The sequence below is a fragment of the Mesoplodon mirus genome (assembly GCF_964341445.2).
Source record: "Mesoplodon mirus genome assembly, chromosome: 16".
NCBI classification, from domain to species: domain Eukaryota; kingdom Metazoa; phylum Chordata; class Mammalia; order Artiodactyla; family Ziphiidae; genus Mesoplodon; species Mesoplodon mirus.
In genome coordinates this window covers 2902476-2921397 of record NC_138992.1, presented here as the reverse complement: position 1 = coordinate 2921397, position 18922 = coordinate 2902476, and the positions used below count along the sequence as shown (strand labels likewise).

The following is an 18922-nucleotide window of genomic DNA, read 5'->3' as shown; positions in this document are numbered from 1 at the left end:
ACTAAAAGCATAATATGGACTTATAATCCAAACCTTAGCTGAAGTACCAGGAATATGAAAATCAGGAATAATTTGAAAAACCAAGTCAATCTGATTCCAAGACTGGGAAAACTAAAGAAAAAATCCCATCAGCTAGAGTTCAGCTCCAAAGCTAAAGGATCAAAGTCTCTGGAATCAGCCGACTGCAGATCTGTAAGTCCGGCGGCGTGCACTGAGCCAGGGCACCCACCGCTCTGCTGGGAGGTTAGCCAGCTGTGTCTACGGAGTGGAGGACATCTGGGCTGATTCCAGCTTTTGGCTGCTAGAAATAAAGGTACAATGAACAAACACCAGTTTTGTGTAAATGGGAGTTTTCATTTCTCTGGGAGAAATGCTTAGGCGTGTGTAATAGCTAGGTCGTATGGGAGGTGCATGTTTAGTTTTTTAAGAATCTGCCAAGCTCTTTTCCAGAGCAGCTGTACCATTTTACATCTGCACAAGCAATTTATGTTCTCTGTGTCTGCCAGCATTTTGTGTTGTCACCGCCGTTACTCAGCCACCCTGACAGGTGTGCACGACAGCTCCCCGTGGGCTCACTCTGCATCTCCCTGGTGGGTAATGTGCTCACGTGCCATCTGAACACCCCCTGCGGTGGAGTCTCTCTTCATATCTCTGCCCACTTTCTACCTGTGTCCTTTCTTTTTTTACTGCTGAGTTTTGAGAGTTCTATCTGTAGTCTAGATACCGGTCCTGTGTTAGATATGTGGTTGGCAAATACTTCCTCCTACTCTGTAGTTTGTCTTTTCATCCTTCTGCCCGGGTCTTTTGCAGAACAAAAATTTTAAATTTTGATGAGGAAGAAGCTATCAATTTTTCCCTTTTATGTATGTTTTTGGTGTCAAGCCTAAGGACTCTTTGCCTGGCCCTAGATCCAAAAACTTTACTCCTATGTTTTTTCCTGAAGGTCTTGTAGTTTTATGTCTTCTATTTAAGTCTAGGATCTGAGTTAATGGCGAGTGAGTTTAGGTTGAGGGTCATTTCTTGGCCAGGGATGACCAACTGCCCCAGCACCTTTGTTGAGAAGGCTGTCTCTCCTCCACGGACCTGACTGTATACCACAGTCAAAAGTCAGCTGAGCATATTAGAATGTAGCTTTTTCAGAATTAAAAATCATTAAAGATCCTGAGCCTGTTTCTGATTTATTGCTCTGATTTCTTACCTTTGTAGTAAGTACTGTCTTCCATATATCGGGATAATCCGAAGTCTCCTAATTTTACACAATCGTTTGAGGACACCAGAACATTCCGAGCAGCAATGTCCCTGATAAGGAAGAATTTGGGACAATACATTTTAATACAAGGGAAAAACCCCACAAACTCATCTATATTATATAAAGACATACAGGTACTCTGAAAGACAGCTTATATACAATACAAACAAGAGCTTTATTATACACTGAAAAAGAGAGATACTTTTATTATTTTACTTCAAGTATATTCCTTTTGGCAGATATTTACCCACTAATATGGTGATTACTACTTTGAATGATGGTGAAGAATATTCTCAAATAATGAAACCACTTATTAGTTTTCATGCAATCATATTGCCAGCTGCATTAACTGACAGACAGTATACACGACCAGGGTGTGTAACTCTACGGTTACTAAAAAAACCTCATTAATAAAAGTAAAATGATCTTTGGAACACGTGTAAACGATTTTGCTGATGCAGTCCGTTTCAGTGCCGGATAACAAAACTCTAACACAATGCAAGGCAAATAAGTTGTAAGGGCTTTAACTTGTATTCAAATGAGAGACCCAGATTATGAATAGAAATTCTGCAGAAGGCCAACAGATGTCACTCCTGGCGCTATGGTGTCCTGGGAAGTCCCAGGACAATATGTTTTAGGTCCATAGTGCCACGTAGAGGCTGTCAGTGGTATCTGTGGAAGGAATAACGGACCCGTTTCATACTCCATGTGAGGAAAAACCCCTCAGATCCACGTATTCCCATGCCAGGGCACCACACTCGGCTGGGATACGCACAGCAGGACAGTTAGTGCCGTCCGTGTACGAGAGTTGGGGGAACGAAAGGTCTCAGGGCACAGTGAGAACCTCTCCCCACCTCCTTCCTGCTCAGAGGCAGCTCACCAGCTTCACGCCCGGGTCTCACCTGTGCACAAATCTTTTGCTCTCTAGGTACGCAAGGGCTGTGCTAAGCTGATAGGCATAGAGGATCAGAGATGCTAGATCCAAACTGTATTTCCTTACTTGCAGAAATGACCTCAGCTTTTTGAACAGTGACCAAAAAAGAAAAAAGAGAAAGAATTAGTGTCAGAGACTAAAAATCAACAGCAGAAGAGCTATATTCAAAAACAATGCTGATCATTTCCAAATGCATTTTTATGACAATGGCTTCAATTCTACCCTAATAAAAAAAAGCATAATGAAAGAAACATATCAGCTCAGAAATTATGGTTAATCATTCTTTACTTGAGATCCAATTGCAAAATTGGAATCTTCATGATTCTAGACACATTTCTGAAAAAATACACAAAGATGCTTCCAGGGAATGAATAAACGCACAGTATAAAATACTGCCAGATAATGAGAGCTGGAGAACAAAAAGCTCCCGTTACCGTTCAAACAAGCCTCCTCCACAGCCGTGGTCAGTCCACCTCCCTCAGACCTCCCCATGCCCCAGGCAGACCTGAGCACAAGGGGATGAAAAGGAAGGGGAGGCAAGAGGTTCTCCCTCTGCCCCCAGGAATTCTGGGTGAAGAAGGATAAAATGGTCCCGTGTTGGGTATTTACGCGCTAGGCTTACTGGTCCTTACCACAGCTATCATGACTGATTCAGCTAAATGCTAATAATCCAGCAAAGAAGGCAGATGAATTTAACACTCCAATCCTACAAAATCTCCTACATGAAGGAGAAATATTGATGATTTAAGCCAGAAGAATTAGCAAACTCTCCAAAAACAAAAGCAGAAAAATAATGTGGACCAAAAAATCCGTAAACACTCCATTTTATTTGGCAAGGCATGGTAGAGGAAGGAAAGACACCGGAGAGGCCCTCAGATATTTCACTCGCCAACTCTGTTACCCAAGCTGAAGAGGACAGCAGTGGGAGGCGCCAGGTAGTGGCCTGTCCTCGGAAAGCAGGGCTGACGCCGTCACGAAGAGGACGACGGGCCCAAAGCACCCTCGGGTTCCTGATAACAGAAAACCCCAATTTTCATTAAAAGCAAGACTGTTTGGTGTCCTTCAAAGGAGAAGTAACGTATATAATGTGTCAGAAGGTTAAACTACTAGGTTTCAGTGCCACAGAGTCATGTGTAGACATCTGGAAAGTTGCCGTGTTTGCCCCAAGCAGGGGCCCACAGAGCAGCCTGGGGACACAGACAGAGGCTGTGTGGCTCAGCAGGCCTGGGTGGCACCAGCGTCCAGGCGGTGGTGATACACCGACTAAAGAGCTTCTGTGTTCCAGAGAGAGTCAAATAAGGACATCTGCCCACAGTCTGTTACTCACGTTTTAAAAAGAAACTGTGACTAACATGAGTTGGTCTGAAAGACACTGAAAAGTGAATGCCCAAAAAGATGAAGCAACTGTTCTGATTTATGTAAATTCAGCCTTAATTTACCCAGACTCCACTAACGTTGCTTCTTTCACTCTCAAATCCCTGGGCTTGTTCTTCAGACAACAGCAACAGAGGGGGAAAAAAGAACCGCTTGGTCACCTGTTGGTTCCAGTCCTGACAAATCCTTTGGATGGGAAGACACTGCTGCCAGCGCTGAGTTACGGGATTACTTGGGAACTTACTGATGAAGACGCTCTACTCATATGCACTAGGGTGTATGTCGCACACTTCCCCGAGGGGGCAGGCGGAGCGGGCAGGAGGCGGAGGTGGGGCAGGTACCTCTCCGAGCGTGCACAGCTCCATGATGATCCAGACAGGGTTCTCTGTAATGACTCCGATCAGCTTCACAATGTGAGGGTGGTCAAACTGACGCATCGTTACTGGGGGAAAACAGTGGTCCACGGTCAGGCTTCTGAAGATATTTCAGTTTCCTAAAGACTAGTTCAAATAAGACTCAAGACATTTTAATGGGGAACTCCTTGGTGGTCCAGTGGTTAGGACTTGGTGCTTTCACTGCCAGGGCCCAGGTTCAATCCCTGGTCGGGGAACTAAGATCCCATAAGCTGTGTGGCACAGCCAAAAAACAAGAATAAAAAAAACTCAAGGCTAATGATGTGGCAACTGGGAATTCAATTCCACTGGTCAGGTCAGCTCACAAGTCGCCATAAAATGGCACAAAAAAAGCAGACCACGTGAGGCACGAGATGCCACTGCAGTGAACTTGTGAGCAACTTTACAGGGGGACATACTGTGAAAGTTAAGGGTTAAGAAAACCTCCTCTTACTTTCCACGGACAAATCTGACCAGGGGCTAACTTTCTAGGTTTTCCTTTGGAAATCTCATGAAGTTGGAACATGTGAATCATTTTCTAAGCAATACCCTTCATGGTAAAAACCACCCCTGATTGGTAAGTTGCTTATGGGGTAGCAAGAGCTCCCCTGAGCGTGGGTGTGGCTGGGTGTCCCCTGCAGAGCCCCAGAGCCCACAGCGACGGGTTCGTGAGGACTTCTACTTTGGACCCGGGGGGCTCCTGAGTCCCCCATTGGGGCCTCATCCCCTCACAGTACCTGATCACTATCAGGGCTAAGCAAATGAGTTCCCGGACTGCTGTGAGGACTTCCCTACAGCAGAAATGCTGGCCTGCTATTTCCAGTCCTGTACTCCCCTCAAAGAAAGTCTGATGCCAAATACGACCTGTGGCCGTCACGTGAGTGTGACTGCCTCACTGAGCCCAAGATGGCCAAGAGGGTCCTGCACATATACGCACATACCTACGTGTGGGTGCGTATTTTTAAGTGTGTATACATTTCTAACATCTAATATCAGGGCTAAGGAGGTCACCTGCATGGTACACTGACTAGGATTAGTGAGAAGCAGGACAACCTTCACAGAACTCCAGAACCTCAAAACGGGAAGTGACTTTACATGTGACCTACTGCAGGGGTCCCCAAAGTACCTGGACTTCATAGACTATTGAAATGAAAAAAATTTTTTTTAATTTTGGGGACCAATACAGGGTTATTTTTTTTTTTTTGCGGTACGCGGGCCTCTCACTGTTGTGGCCTCTCCCGTTGCAGAGCACAGGCTCCGGACGTGCAGGCTCAGAAGCCATGACTTACGGGCCCAGCCACTCCGCGGCATGTGGGATCTTCCCGGACCGGGGCATGAACCCGCGTCCCCTGCATCGGCAGGCGGACTCTCAACCACTGCGCCACCAGGGAAGCCCTGGGGTTGATTTTTATGATGCCAAGCAAGGACATTAGAATCACAGCAGGAGCAAATATCTTTTAGTATCCATTTTAGTATGGAGCCCAGTGTGGACTGCAACTCAGCGCTGGATACGTCTGGAGTAGACAGGCCTCTCACTGTTCACTCTAGACACCCTACAGCCGTCCCTCAGTATCCACAGGGGATTGGTTCCAGAACCCCAAGGGGGAAACCAAAATCTGCAGATGCTCAAGTCCTTCTGAAAAATGGCAGAGTATTTGCAAGTAACCTACGCACACCCTCTTTATACTTTAAATCATCTCTAGATTACTTGTAATACCTAATATAATGTAAACGCTATGTAAATAGACACCAGAGAGCAGCAAATTCAAGTTTTTGCTTTGTGGAACTTTCTGGAATTTTTTTTCCAAATATTTTCAATCCGAAGTTGGTTGAATCTGTAGATGCAGAACTTGCAGATATGGAGGACTGTATATCCTACCAACGCACCCAAGGATTACACTGCCTTCTTGCAAAGTCACCCCACACTCACTTGAGAGAACTCAAACCCTTAAGGTATTTTCTCCCCCTCAATTTTGCCTACATATTCCAAGAATAGGACCTGGTAGTTAAAAACAAACAAACAAACAAGCAAAAACCCCCCACACATAAACACCTGGCACAAAATCCAAAATGTATCACTGAATTTCATCTTGTCAATTCAGTTCATCACTTAAGTATAATGTGATATTTTGGGATAAACATTCAGGAACCCAGTATATTCACTCATTTACAATTGACTTACCATCATTTTTGGTTTTATGTTACCCTTTACAGAAGTAATTATTAAAAATACTACACAGTACAGGGCTAAGAGGAGAATCTTGTGGTCACTACGAAACTCTATCCCTGCTGAACTAAAACCCAATAGGTGTAGTAGTTTGACCTGTTATTCATTCACCCAGGGCAAGGAGCTCAGGCTAGGGGTGGCTGTTTGCTTTCACAAACTAAATTTCACTGGAACAGTCTTGCTCAGCCCTTTACGTGCTTGTCTGTGGCTCTTTCACACCCCGATGGCAGAGCTGAGCAGTTGTGACAAGAGACCATCTGGCCTGCAGAGCCTAAGATATTTACTATATGGTCCTTTATAGAAAAAGTTTACTTCCCCTCTTACGTATAGAGCCTGTCAAAGCCCTACAGGATTTTAGGTATACTACATCCATCATGTTTCTCTGAAATAACAGCCTTTCAAAAAGAGAACAAGGTTAGTTTGAACTGACTACTCCTGTGAAACTCTAAAGTTGATTTCTGTAATGGTGATTCCAAAGCCCTACAAAAATCACGATACAATAACTGTTCATAAAAATTTTAGAGAAAGAGAAGCAATTTTAAAAATGTGCATTTTTGAAAATATATAATGCACCTTACCACCAAAGGTAAGGCAGACAGGCTGTTAGGTAATGATGGCTGATATATATTCTGTGTTTTCTTGGCCTAGATGCCCTGAAGAAATAAACTAGTTGAGACAGAAGTCATCACCAGGCCTTGTCTTGTACTTAAGTCAAAGATCCAGGAACGGGACTAGGATTTGCTTCAACTTAACTGATGAAGTTACAACATGACTCACTCCATGACTTGTTACTTATTGGACTACTCGGTGATAAATGTTTTTGAAATTCAATGTACATGTGATGAAGGACACCAAGACTCATCCACATGACCAGTGGCTACTGAGTGCCTTCTGAGTTAAGCCCTGTGCTGTCTCTGGGTCTGAGCGGTGAGCAGAAGAGAGACGTTCCTTGCCCCACTGGGGCTTAAAGTCTAGAGGGAGACAGAGACAAGAGTAACTTTTAAACAATGTGTGTGTGTATGTGTGTGTGTGTGTATACTTATATATTTATTTGTTTGTTTATTTTGGCTGCACCCGGTCTTAGCTGCAGCATGCGGGATCTTTGTTGTGGCATGCAGGACCTTTTTTTTTTTTTTTTTCTTAGTGGCGGCACGCGGACTCTTAGTTGTGGCATGCATGTGGGATCTAGTTCCCGGATCACGGATGGAACCCGGGTCCCCTGCACTGGGAGCGCAGAGTCTTACCCACTGGACCGCCAGGGAAGTCCCTAGACAATGTATATTTAATTATGGACACTTAGGAAGGGAAAGAGCAGGGCCCTGTGACAAAGCCTCCTAAGGAGACACTATTAAAGTATGTGGTCAGAAGGGACAAGCCGAACGGAAGCAGGAAGACGACCCAGCTTGAGGGCAGGTGGGAAACAGCCTGATGCATGCAAACGGGCAGGACCAGATTCTGGCTCTCCGGGGGTCTGCACTCAGGAGAGAGGACCCATCACACACAACTCTCCACAGCAGCCCCCTCAGGATGGGCAGGGTTTCCTCTCCCTCACTCATCCGTGGGCTCCATCCCGCAGGGACTGTGTCTGTCCCGCTCACCCCCAACTCCAGGGCCTGCTGGCATCTCTATATATCTGCCCAATGCCAGGGTGAAGCTGGCTATGGTGCAAGGTACCGGAGGATGAAGGGACTGGAAGTCAATCTGCCTTTACATCCCGAACGTGACAGCTGACCTGGGAAACTCTGCAGACACGTGCCTTTACAAATACACATACTAGTTGCATGGCAAGGTAATAAATGTAGTTGTCTCATTAAAACTCAAAACATTATTTTTCTTACATCTTCAGAGACAGTTTGGATTTCACAGAAAGTCAAATGGAGTTCCACAGACATTTCTAGAAACTTACAGGCTTCTTGAAGGAATTTCTCTCTCACGCTGTCCGAAGTACAGTTTTTACATGTTTTAATTGCAACCGCCAAAGCTGGATTCTCCTGTGACGGGGACACATGCAACAAGAGGGTCTCTATGTTAATCAATGGGCACGTTGAGGACAGGCTGTTTATTCTGCAACTCTGGATTCTGGATCAGACAGAACCAGAATTGTACAATCTCAAGAGCGAGAGGAACAGTTAAAATCCTCTGTAGAAAAACCCCAGAAAACAGACGTGCATGTAAAACGCTGCAGGCGATTCGTCTGTTCCACAGACATTTCCTCTCCGTAGTGCCGGGCACTCCTGTAGGGGCTTAGGCTGCACCAGTGAACAAGGGCTGGCGACCCCTGTGCTACTCCAGCTGACGTCCCAGAGGAGGATACAGACAAACACGGTGAACGAGACATCCATCGTGGACTGGAGCGGGTTAGAAGGTAACCTCCCCGAGAGAAGAGGAGAGGAGAACAAAGAACTGCTGGAGGGGAGGGGATGCCGGCCAGGGGCGGAGGGAGGGGTCGGATCTTGTGGCTTCTACCCTAAGTGAGAGGCCCCCCGGAAGGGGAGGTGAGGAAAGGCACCACGGAGGCGGGGGGCACGAAGACAGCGGGCTGGGCGTCGGGGAGGGCGAGTTTGGGTTTCTGGTGAGAGAAGGGGGAGATCAGAAGCCCAGCTCTGGACAAGACAGGCTTGAGATGTCGGTGGGACGGCAGCTCGCCGGCACAGAGGCCCATCTGTTAAACGTCTGAGTTTGGGGCCTTCTGAGAGTCACTAGCAACACAGGGCACCTCAATGCAACCACTCTGCTCCGAATGACTTAGTCTTTGTCCTCTGTAACTAGACAGCAAACGTCTAGCACCAGCACCATGAATTCTACCTCTATGTGCATAAGGCTGATTGGTATACCTTAGAAATGACACAAAATACCCATTTTACAGGAGATCTGAATAACAACAGAAACTTCTGTAAGACCATAAATCATCATCAATCCTGTCAATTCAACTCAAATATTGAACACGGTGCTTTATTAAGATAAATAAATCTTCATCATCAATCCTGTCAATTCAACTCAAATATTGAACATGGTGCTTTATCAAGATAGTAAAGAAACGCAAGGAAAATACTGCTCTCTAAAAATGCATAGTTTCAAGTGGATGCAAAGCCTGACATTCCATGGGCAGCACGTCTACAAAGGGGTGAACGTGGGCAGACCACGTGGCTCGGCCATCAGTCCATGGACTAGGCCCGGCGACGAGTGGCCCCAGGCTGCAGAGGCCTGGGGGGGTGCCGAGCTGTCAGAGCGGCTGGTCACAGAGACCTGATGCTGGAGAAGAAGATGTCAGTCTACAGCAAGCAAGACCAGAACTGAGCAGAGGGTTTTCTAAAAGCCTTTTTTAAAAGGAGGCAGATTCGAACACATCTAGGTAACTGCTCACGGCACGATTTTCACAACCTTCTTTAAAACACAAGCAGAGTTTAGGGGACAGAGCAGCTCTTCAGTGTTGAATGAAAACACCACCCTGGTGTCCACGGGGCCGAGGTGAGGGGTAGGTGACGAGGCTCTGAGTTAGTAGCAGCTAGCAGACACTCGAAAGATCTTAACAAGTGAGTCTAGAGAAGGACTGCTCTGGGATGAATTAAGAGAAAACAGATTTAAAGCGTGGTGTTTAAGACTAGGATAATAATGGTGCGAGGGTGCGCAGATGGTCAGCGATGCTCAAATTATAAAAATAAACCTGATAACCGGGCCTATGAAAGAAAGAAAAGCGTGTGCTGGGAGCCTTCAGATACGCCTCGTGCCCACGACTCTCAGAACGAGGGCTGCCCTGCAGCCCCAGGTGCCGGCCCTGCACCCGGCCCAGTCCCCCTCTGCTTGCTTCTCCTCGTCAACCTCCTCCCCGGCTCGGCTCCACCTGGGGTCCCTGCACTGCAGCTCCGCCCTGCCTGGCACACTCCCCACGGGGAGCTCAGGGACTGTCCCTCCTTGCTCACGTGTCAGCATCTCACGGGAAGAGGGCCCTGACCTCCCCAAGCCCAGGCTTTGTTTTTCTCGGGGCACAGATGCCCCACTTGATACTCTGTGTTTGCTTCTGCCTGTCCCCTCGTGCCTCAGATAGAATTTAAGGTCTGTGAGAGCAGGAACTCTGACCGTTTTGTTCATTACAATGTCCCCACCACCGAGCTGCCACTTGGGGGATGACTGACAAATAATTGCTAAAAGAATTCACTGAATCTCAAATAACGTAACCAGTGCTGGGTTCTTGCCCATGAAATCTATGCTGAGTTACATTTGACCAATTATTCAGAATCCCTGATAAAATGTTATTACATTTTACAGAACACTAAAGAGCATAATCTGGAAGAAGGATTTTTAACAGAAACCTAGAGAAATGGATTGGCTATAAAATTAGACTCCCACATGAAAAACAAAATAAACAAGCATTCACATACGATGTGTATCAGAAAGACATTCAACAAAAAAAGTGAAAAAGTGAACGCTGATATTTTCCTGGAGGCTGGGATTCATTCAACAAATACTTAGTAAACACTATGGATATTTAAAAATTTTTTTCTCTTGTATTTTTACAACTAAAATGAATTACTTAGAAGTAAATGAAATAAAGTCTATCAGCCCTGCCGTTAGCTGTGTGATCCTGGTAAGTCCCTGTACTCCAGGAACTTCAGAATGCTTGCTATTAAGAATTTTAGAGATGTAAGGAAGCTCAGAGACCACTGGGTTCAAGTCCAATAACTTAGATCAAGAAGCCTCACCTCCCTTACATCTCACAGTCAGGTAGATCCAGGTCTAAGATTTAGGTCTTCTGATCAAATTTAGATCCAGGGCTCTTTCTAATGCATTTTGCCTCAAGAGCAGAGTTAAGAGAATTAAGAAGATAAACAATACAGATATAGTAAAAAAAAAAAAAAAAAAAAAAAAAAAAAATTGGAAAAGGAGATAATGGATAAAAATATATAATAAATGATATAGTTTTATATAAGTATAAGGGTAAAGACGTTCAAAACTGAACTTTAAAAGAACAGAATCTCTAACAACAATTATCTATTTTCCTCCAAGGAAAGACTTTTACAGTCCTCTAGTTATAAAAGTAATGATCAGTGTACCCCCAGTGCATGTGTAAAGGATATGGAAAATCGATAGATAAGGAGACACAGGGGGAAAAAATGCCATTTGCAGTTTCCATATCAGGGGGTCACAAAAGGTCAATCATCTGTGCTATATTATATCCCTACTAAAGCCATCTCTGTTCACTGTCATTATTCTAGTTAAAAATAGTTTCTTGAACACGTATGTAATGTTATTTTAAACTGTCATTTAAAAATTACTGATCTAATAAAAAAAAGACATACAACAGCAAGCGTTGGTCGGGGTGTGGAGAAATGGGCAACCTCACACATTGCTGCTAGGAACTGAAACTGGGGCAGTTTCTTTGGAAAAAAGCTTAGCAGGTCGGCAGAAAGTTAAACAGTTGCTAGATGACCCAGCAATTCCACTCCTAGACATACATACTCAAGAGAAGCGAAAACTATGTTCACACAAAAACTTGCACACGAGTGTTCATAGCAGCATTGTGCATAACAGCCAAAAAGTGGTAATAACCCCAATGACCATCAACTGATGACTGGAGAAACAGAAAGTGGTCTATCCATACAATGGGATGTTATTTGGCCATAAAAAGAAATGAAGTACTGACACAGGCTACCACGTGGATGAACCTGACAACATTATGCTAATGAAAAGAAACCAATCACACAAGGCCACACACTGTATGATTTCACTTATATGAAATGTCCAGAACAGGCAACTCTAGAGAAAGAGAAAGCAAACTGGTGATTGGCAAGGGCTGGGGAGAGGGTGGAATGGGAAGTGACTGCTAATGGGTATGGGGCTTCTTTTGTCTTTTCTTTCTTTTAAACTGAAGTATAGTTGATTTATAATATTATATCAGTTTAAGGTGTACAACATAGTGATTCAAAATTTTTATAGATTATATTCCATTTAAAGTTATTATAAAAAAGGTTATCATATAATATTGACTATATTCCCTGTGCTGTACAATATATTCCTGTTGTTTATTTATTTTATACATAGTAGTGTGCACCTCTTAATCCCGTACCTATCGTGCCCCTCCCTGCATCCGCTTTCCCCACTGGTAACCACTAGTTTGTTCTCTATGTCTACGAGTCTGTTTCTGTTTTGTTACACTGGTTCATTTCTTTTATTTTTTAGATTCCACATATAAGTGATAACACAACAGTATTTGTCTTTCTCTGTTTGACTTATTTCACTAAGCATAATACCCTCCAGGTCCATCCATGGTGTTGCAAATGGCAAAATTTCATTCTTTATTATGGCTGGATAATATTCCATTGTATACATACACATACCATATCTTCTTTATCCATTCATCTGTTGATGGACACTTAGGATGCTTCCATGTCTTGGCTATTGTAAATAATACTACTATGAACACTGGGGTGCGTGTATCTTTTCAAATTAGCGTTTTTGTTTTCTTTGGATACATACCCGGGAGTGGAACTGCTGGATCATATGGTAGTTCTATTTTTACTTTTTTGAAGAACCTCCATACTGTTTTCCACAGTGGCTGCACCAATTTACATTCCTACCATCAGTGTACAAGGCTTCCCTCTTCTCCACATCCTCGCCAAGGTATGGGGTTTCTTTTGAGGTAAAGAAAATGTTCCAAAATTGACTGTGGTGATGGCCGTACAACTCTGTGAATATATACTAAATAACCACTGAATTGTGCACTTTAACAGAGTGAATTTCATAGTATGAGAACTATATCTCAATGAGATGATTCTTAAATAAATCATTTAAAAAATTCACTGATCTCTTTTGGAGGGCAACTTGGGGCAAATTAATGTTTTCTTGAAAATGCAGGTAATTGGGAATGCTGGCTACTGCTGTTGACTTTGCATCTATTTGTTATCTATTTGTCAGCTGCACCCAAGGGAACAATCATCTATGGAATCCATTACTGATGACAGAGGCTGGATGAAAGACTAAAACGAATAAAAGACCCAGCTCTCAGGAGCTAATTTTGCCAGTTTTTGGTTTCTGAATACAGCAAGTGAGTGGACATACGTGATAAGATTTATGAAGGACAACTGCAAACACCCTGAAGAACTAAGGACCCGTGAAGACGAACAGGAGCAGCCTACACGTAAGCAGTCACGGCTCGGGCTGCTGGCTGTCTGACAGGACTCACCGGGCTTGTGTAAGCGCCTTGGTGCACGTCTCCAAACTGGCCCTCTCCAATGCACCGTCCGAGTTCTATTCTTTCTCTCTGAATTTCATAGTCCCTGGCTGCAAAACATGATCCACACACCAGAAGATACTTCAGTGCAACATCCCCAGTGTAGAAAACACTGGACACACTTCATTTCATCATCATCCATGAGTAAAAACTTCACCGGTGGCACATCATTCTATGAAAATGCTTTAAACAGAGTGGAATTCTCTTAAACAGTATCTTTAAAGGAATTTATGTAACTGTTACAGTACTGCTTGAACTACCAAAATGAGGAGTTTTATACAAGGTAGTTTTCTTCATATTTTTGAATGTCTGATTTAGCTGATTATCTATTTGATGGTTTTCTAAATAATCGCTCCAAGTTTACGTATGTTTAATTAATATGATCTATTAGTTCAGGTATTAATATATGAAGGCTAAAAAACAGTTATTTAAAGCAATTATTTTACAAGTAACTAAAGTCTGTAAATATGGAGGGAACAAAAAATTGTCTCATGAGTAGCTTTATAAGTTTAAGAGTTTTCCACTTTATTATAATCCTATCTATATTATTCATGGAGCTAAAAGAGTTTAAAGAGGGAGCCTCTAAAATCTGATTTCAAAATCAGATGACTTGGAATCAAGGTTGAACGTATCACATAATAAATTACGAGTGTTTTATATTTTTGAGAGCGTGTGCCTCAAATTAATGTACTAAATTGTTATGATTTATACAAAACCAATTATTTACCAGGCTGTTGAGGCACATGGAAAGAAAATACCCACTAGGAACCTAGTGGATGATTCTAATCCAATTAACTACTTGATATTTTGATTTCTTCTAATTTGTCAAATTATAAACCATACAGAAAATTCAACCTAAATTTTAGATGGTTATTTTCCTCTTTAAAATCACTTTAGCTAGTAGTTCCATTGATTTAACAGCATGAGTAAACCAATGAAAAAATTTAAAAATAAAAGTTAACTGAAAACTGAAACATCCCGTTATCATTCCATGGGTTGCAATTGCAAGCAAATGCAGTTATTTTAAAGGAATCCTGTTACCTTCATCTATTCCATAGCTTTCTGTATTGCAATTAAGAGAGAAAAAAATTGAAGACCTTGCTTAGAAATAACTAATAGCAATTAGGTTAACAACAGCAAACTCGGAGAGTACGTTTCAATATTTAATTTCTTAAATATTTTGACCACCAACACGGGTCAAAAAAGAGGACCAAACACAAGTAACAACGCAAGTAATATCCTCAAGTTAACTCAGTGTGATATACAATGCTTTACATTTCTATCCCATAAATTCCTATATGATAACCCGTATTTGTGGGGTTTGGATAAAAGTTAGCCATGTTGGATATTTACCACTCAACTATGAAAATATACGAATAAAAATCTGGATACTCTGCAGGAATGTACAAATGACTAAATGGCTAACCCAAACTTTAAACCTAAATTTAAACATTTTTCCAAATTGCTACTGCAAGTCAAAGTAAACACATTTAAGTTTCAGCTCTTGCCTCTGTTTCAAATCACTAACCTGGGAGCTCTTGAAAGGAGGGGCCCACCCAGGATAATGTTTGCCTGAGAGGGCTGGGCTGTTTCTCTTTATTTTGGTAACTCTCCTCAATGTATATGGTAAATCTATTGAGAACAACTTTTAAAATATTTACACAACAGGGTAAAGCACCTGAAACATTTATTTTACAAATACATGGAGCTCTACTGAAACCAGGACATCAGATGTTGAATTATCAGGCCTCTGAGGCTGTAAGGTGGACTCCTAATTGGGCCTCTTTAAGAGGTAGGGTTAACTTTTAATTTTAACCTGAGTGAAATTCCAAGGTTGTCTGCAACTCAAGAGCTGTGACTATATACACCCCACCACAAGGGCTGGGGCTCCCAGACTCTCGTCACCAGCAAGCTGCACAGCAGAGAGAAGCAGAGGGTGACACTGCTAGGCTGCTGGGGGGGCGGGGGGGTCAGTGAAGAGCCCTTCTCTCCCCATACCTCCAACTCGGAGCTGGACAGACTGGACGCGGGATGCTCTTTGTAATTGCTTAGTCAAGGGCAATAAAAAAATGAAAGTTTCAAAGGGGAAATGCAATTCATGAAATGTGTGCATTCAAAGAGCTGTATGTATGTGTGAGTATACATATTTAACTTTAAATACTAATTTCCTACAGAGAGGAAATGCTCTAATCATTAAAGGTTATATTATCATAGAGCCAGAAAACAAGATTACAAAAACCCCATAAGTGAACTGACTTATTATAGATATTTGAGTTTCAGGCTTCCGACCTGGCAGTAGGCACATACAATACAGAATTCTAAAGGCTGAGAAGAATATTTCTGTTATGAACTCAATAAAGTCTTAAAAGTAGTTCTAAAAGGACAATAAAGACCTAAACCGTTTAAACACGAGATATTTAAAAGTTAAATATCTGTCAGCTCTGCACGAGAACAAAATCAGAAGTCTACTCACTCGAGGGCATGGTGTAGGTGTCTTCTTCATCGATAATTTCAGCATAGTCGTCTGTTTCTGTAGGAAAGCAAACAGGTTAAATATTCAACCCCCTGGCCTTTAATATAATTTGAAAAGGCAAAATGATCTGCCTAAACCCCCTACCATGCTGACATTATTCTTAAAACACTATTACTCAATTTTTGCTCACACATAAGTCATTTATGGAAATAAAAGTGACATCATGGTCCAACATGTCATAAAACACAGACTTGTTCCTCAGAGAGCAAAGAGACTAACAGAGAAAGCCCTTGTGGAAAACAGAAAGACATGAAACGACTGTTTGCACGATTCAAACCCACCAAGCGGTACTGACTGCAAAGCTCTCCCTCAACTACACCAAATACACGTTTAAAACCACACCGCTGTCTACCGGGATTTCTCCAAGCAAGACCGGTACCTCCAGAACACAGCTTAGATTTCATTCATAGTTAGACTCCACAGCATAGTCTGGATGTTCTCCTTTAGAAAACAAAACGGCAGGCTGACTTTTGAGGAGATTAACTGGGCTAACTTACTTCATTTGTTCAGGGTGAAAGCAACCCAGGAATTTCTCCCTTGTAACTTTTCACTCAGATATTTAAACAGTATGCATTAATGTCAAAAGGGTAAAAGATGTGCCAAAGAGAATAAAATGAGAACAAACAGCATATTGAAATGAGCTCTTTTCAGACGTAATGTCAAGGAGTTCCAATGTTTCTACTAATTCCTTTGAGGAATGCAGCAACTTAAAGACCCACCACCATGTCAGTGGGGGGAAAACCCCTTTTGTAGAAAACACCCACTCACTTGGATAACAATTACACTGAAAAATCACTCAGGTCTTGTCTGTCTTCCTCTTTCTGGAAGTAGCTCTATGCACAAGGGTTTATTAGGCTGATGGGCCAGGAAAGGACGGGCAGTACTTCCTGAATTATCATCTGAAGAGAGATCGTTTTCAAAATTTAACCCCAGAGAAACTAAAAGCTAAAGAACTATAAGTTCTTTCTTCCGTGCTGCCGTTATTACTCCATTCAGATATTAAAATTATAGAAACCAAAGAAAATAGAGACTACATATAGTTTACGGTCTCTAGATATCAACTGTTCTACGTACTGCTATGGTAACAATTGAGACCAAATCTAAGAGCAACTGGAAGAATTCATTTCTTTCTTCTTCTTCTTTTTTTTAAAAATTTATTTATTTATTTTTGGCTGCGTTGGGTCTTCGCTGCTGCGCACGGGCTTTCTCTAGCTGCGGCAATCGGGGGCTACTCTTCATTGCGGTGCGCGGGCTTCTCACCGCGGTGGCTTCTCTTGTTGCAGAGCACGGGCTCTACGCGCGTGGGCTTCAGCAGTTGTGGCCTGCAGGCTCTAGAGCACAGGCTCAGTAGTTGTGGCGCACGGGCTTAGTTGCTCCGTGGCATGTGGGATCTTCCTGGACCAGAGCTCGAACCCGTGTCCCCTGCACTGGCAGGTGGATTCTCAACCACTGAGCCACCAGGGAAGCCCAAGAATTCACTTCTTGATTTGTAATCATCATTAAAAGTGATTAAAGTAAAAACAAATTCGACTGGCAGAATGTAAAGTCAATAAATCGGTTCTCCTTTAGACAGTTAGCAAATGTTACCTGTTTGTAAGTCCTGTATGCCAGGTGGATAATTTATATTATTCTTACACATTTATAAGTGATACTACTTTCAGGATTAAAGAAAAAAATTATTTAATCTACCCCCAACCTGACCTTCTTTATTCCTGCATTTCTCCCTCCCATCCTGTTCTCATGACTACCAGAAAGACTGAGTGATGGTTCCCAGGCCGGTAGCCTTGCTGTTGTGTGAGGTGGGATGCGACCTGGGGATGGAGGTGGTGCCGAGGCTAAGGCCCCACAGACGGACACTCAGCCACTCACTCTGTCTGCAGTCGGACGAGCTTCCCTCATGCCCCTCCCTCAGAGCACATGCAACTAAGGCTCAATTTCCTGCAACCACAGACCCACCCTTGCTGCCCCCTTTCACACAACGCACACACTCTTAGAGGCCAAACACATTAGCTGACCCTGAGGGGCCGGATTCTGGCAGTGAAACTGCCCCAGATCTCTTGCCTCTGCCGCCCTGCTACCAGATTTGCTCCGGAATCTTCCAACAACCCCTGCACCTGGCTCTCAGCTCTACTAAGGAGATATCGGGGACCCATCAACTCTGCGGGTACCAAAGTTACCCAAGGCTGTTGGGGTCACTGACCGCCTGTCCCTCCGTCTCTGTGGGTAATGGTATCTGCCACCTGAGTGTCACCTGTTCAGAGACACATCCTCACCCCCATCACTCTCGATCACGTTGCCTGACATGTTCTGCTCGGGGCCCATCACTACCAACCCCCTGACGGTCCTCTGGTTCCTTGTCAACCGCGTGCTCCCATCCAGAGCAGAGCCCCCTGGGCAGTGGGCCCTGCTGTATGTACCTTGTTTACTGCTGTGTTCTCAGCGTCCAAACCAGGGCCGGCCTGGGAGGCACCCAGTAAGCACTTGCTGAACAAAAGGGAGGAGTGCCCTTCAACAGTGCAGGAGGGGACGGCGCTCCCCGTGACCCAGAGGCGAGGAAGCCAGGCCAGCCACAGCTGCGTGTCTGGGCGTTGCTCCACCCCAGAAGCCGCCGAACCTGTCTGCGCTTCAGCTGTGCCCTCAGGTGCCCAATGAGAGCACGTCCACCTGGTGAGGCCGTCGTGAGCATTACAGAGATGCACGTGAAGTTGTGGTGCGGCCCTGCACAGGACAGGTGACAAACAGGTGGGAGGCTCCTTGGTTCCCTCCTTCTGACACCTCTGGAAGGAGCCTTCCTGGTGGGACTGTAAGGGCTTCCCAGATGGCCTCTTCTTATAAAACTCTCAGCAGGGATACCAACTCTGAACCGGCTTCAAGGAGTAAGAATAAAATGGCTCATGGATCAGGCTAACACACAAAAGTGATGTGGGAAAAACCAAGTTGCGTGCACTTGCATTAATTCACACAATCACAAGAGAAAGCCTGCAG

General features: G+C 43.7%; 1 protein-coding gene across 6 annotated transcripts in view; it reads right to left on the bottom strand.

Annotated features, from left to right (window-relative positions):
* PTK2 (protein tyrosine kinase 2) overlaps nt 1-18922 on the bottom strand; it is a 250919-nt gene that overhangs the window by 56175 nt on the left and 175822 nt on the right. For all 6 annotated transcript variants that reach the window (XM_082601577.1, XM_082601574.1, XM_082601573.1 and 3 more), the window contains 6 exons: nt 15878-15934; nt 13357-13454; nt 8083-8167; nt 3899-3999; nt 2152-2267; nt 1199-1299 (listed from right to left, as the gene is read on the bottom strand). In XM_082601577.1, coding sequence (XP_082457703.1) covers nt 1199-1299; nt 2152-2267; nt 3899-3999; nt 8083-8167; nt 13357-13454; nt 15878-15934 — 558 coding nt within the window. The remainder of the gene's footprint in view (nt 1-1198; nt 1300-2151; nt 2268-3898; nt 4000-8082; nt 8168-13356; nt 13455-15877; nt 15935-18922) is intronic.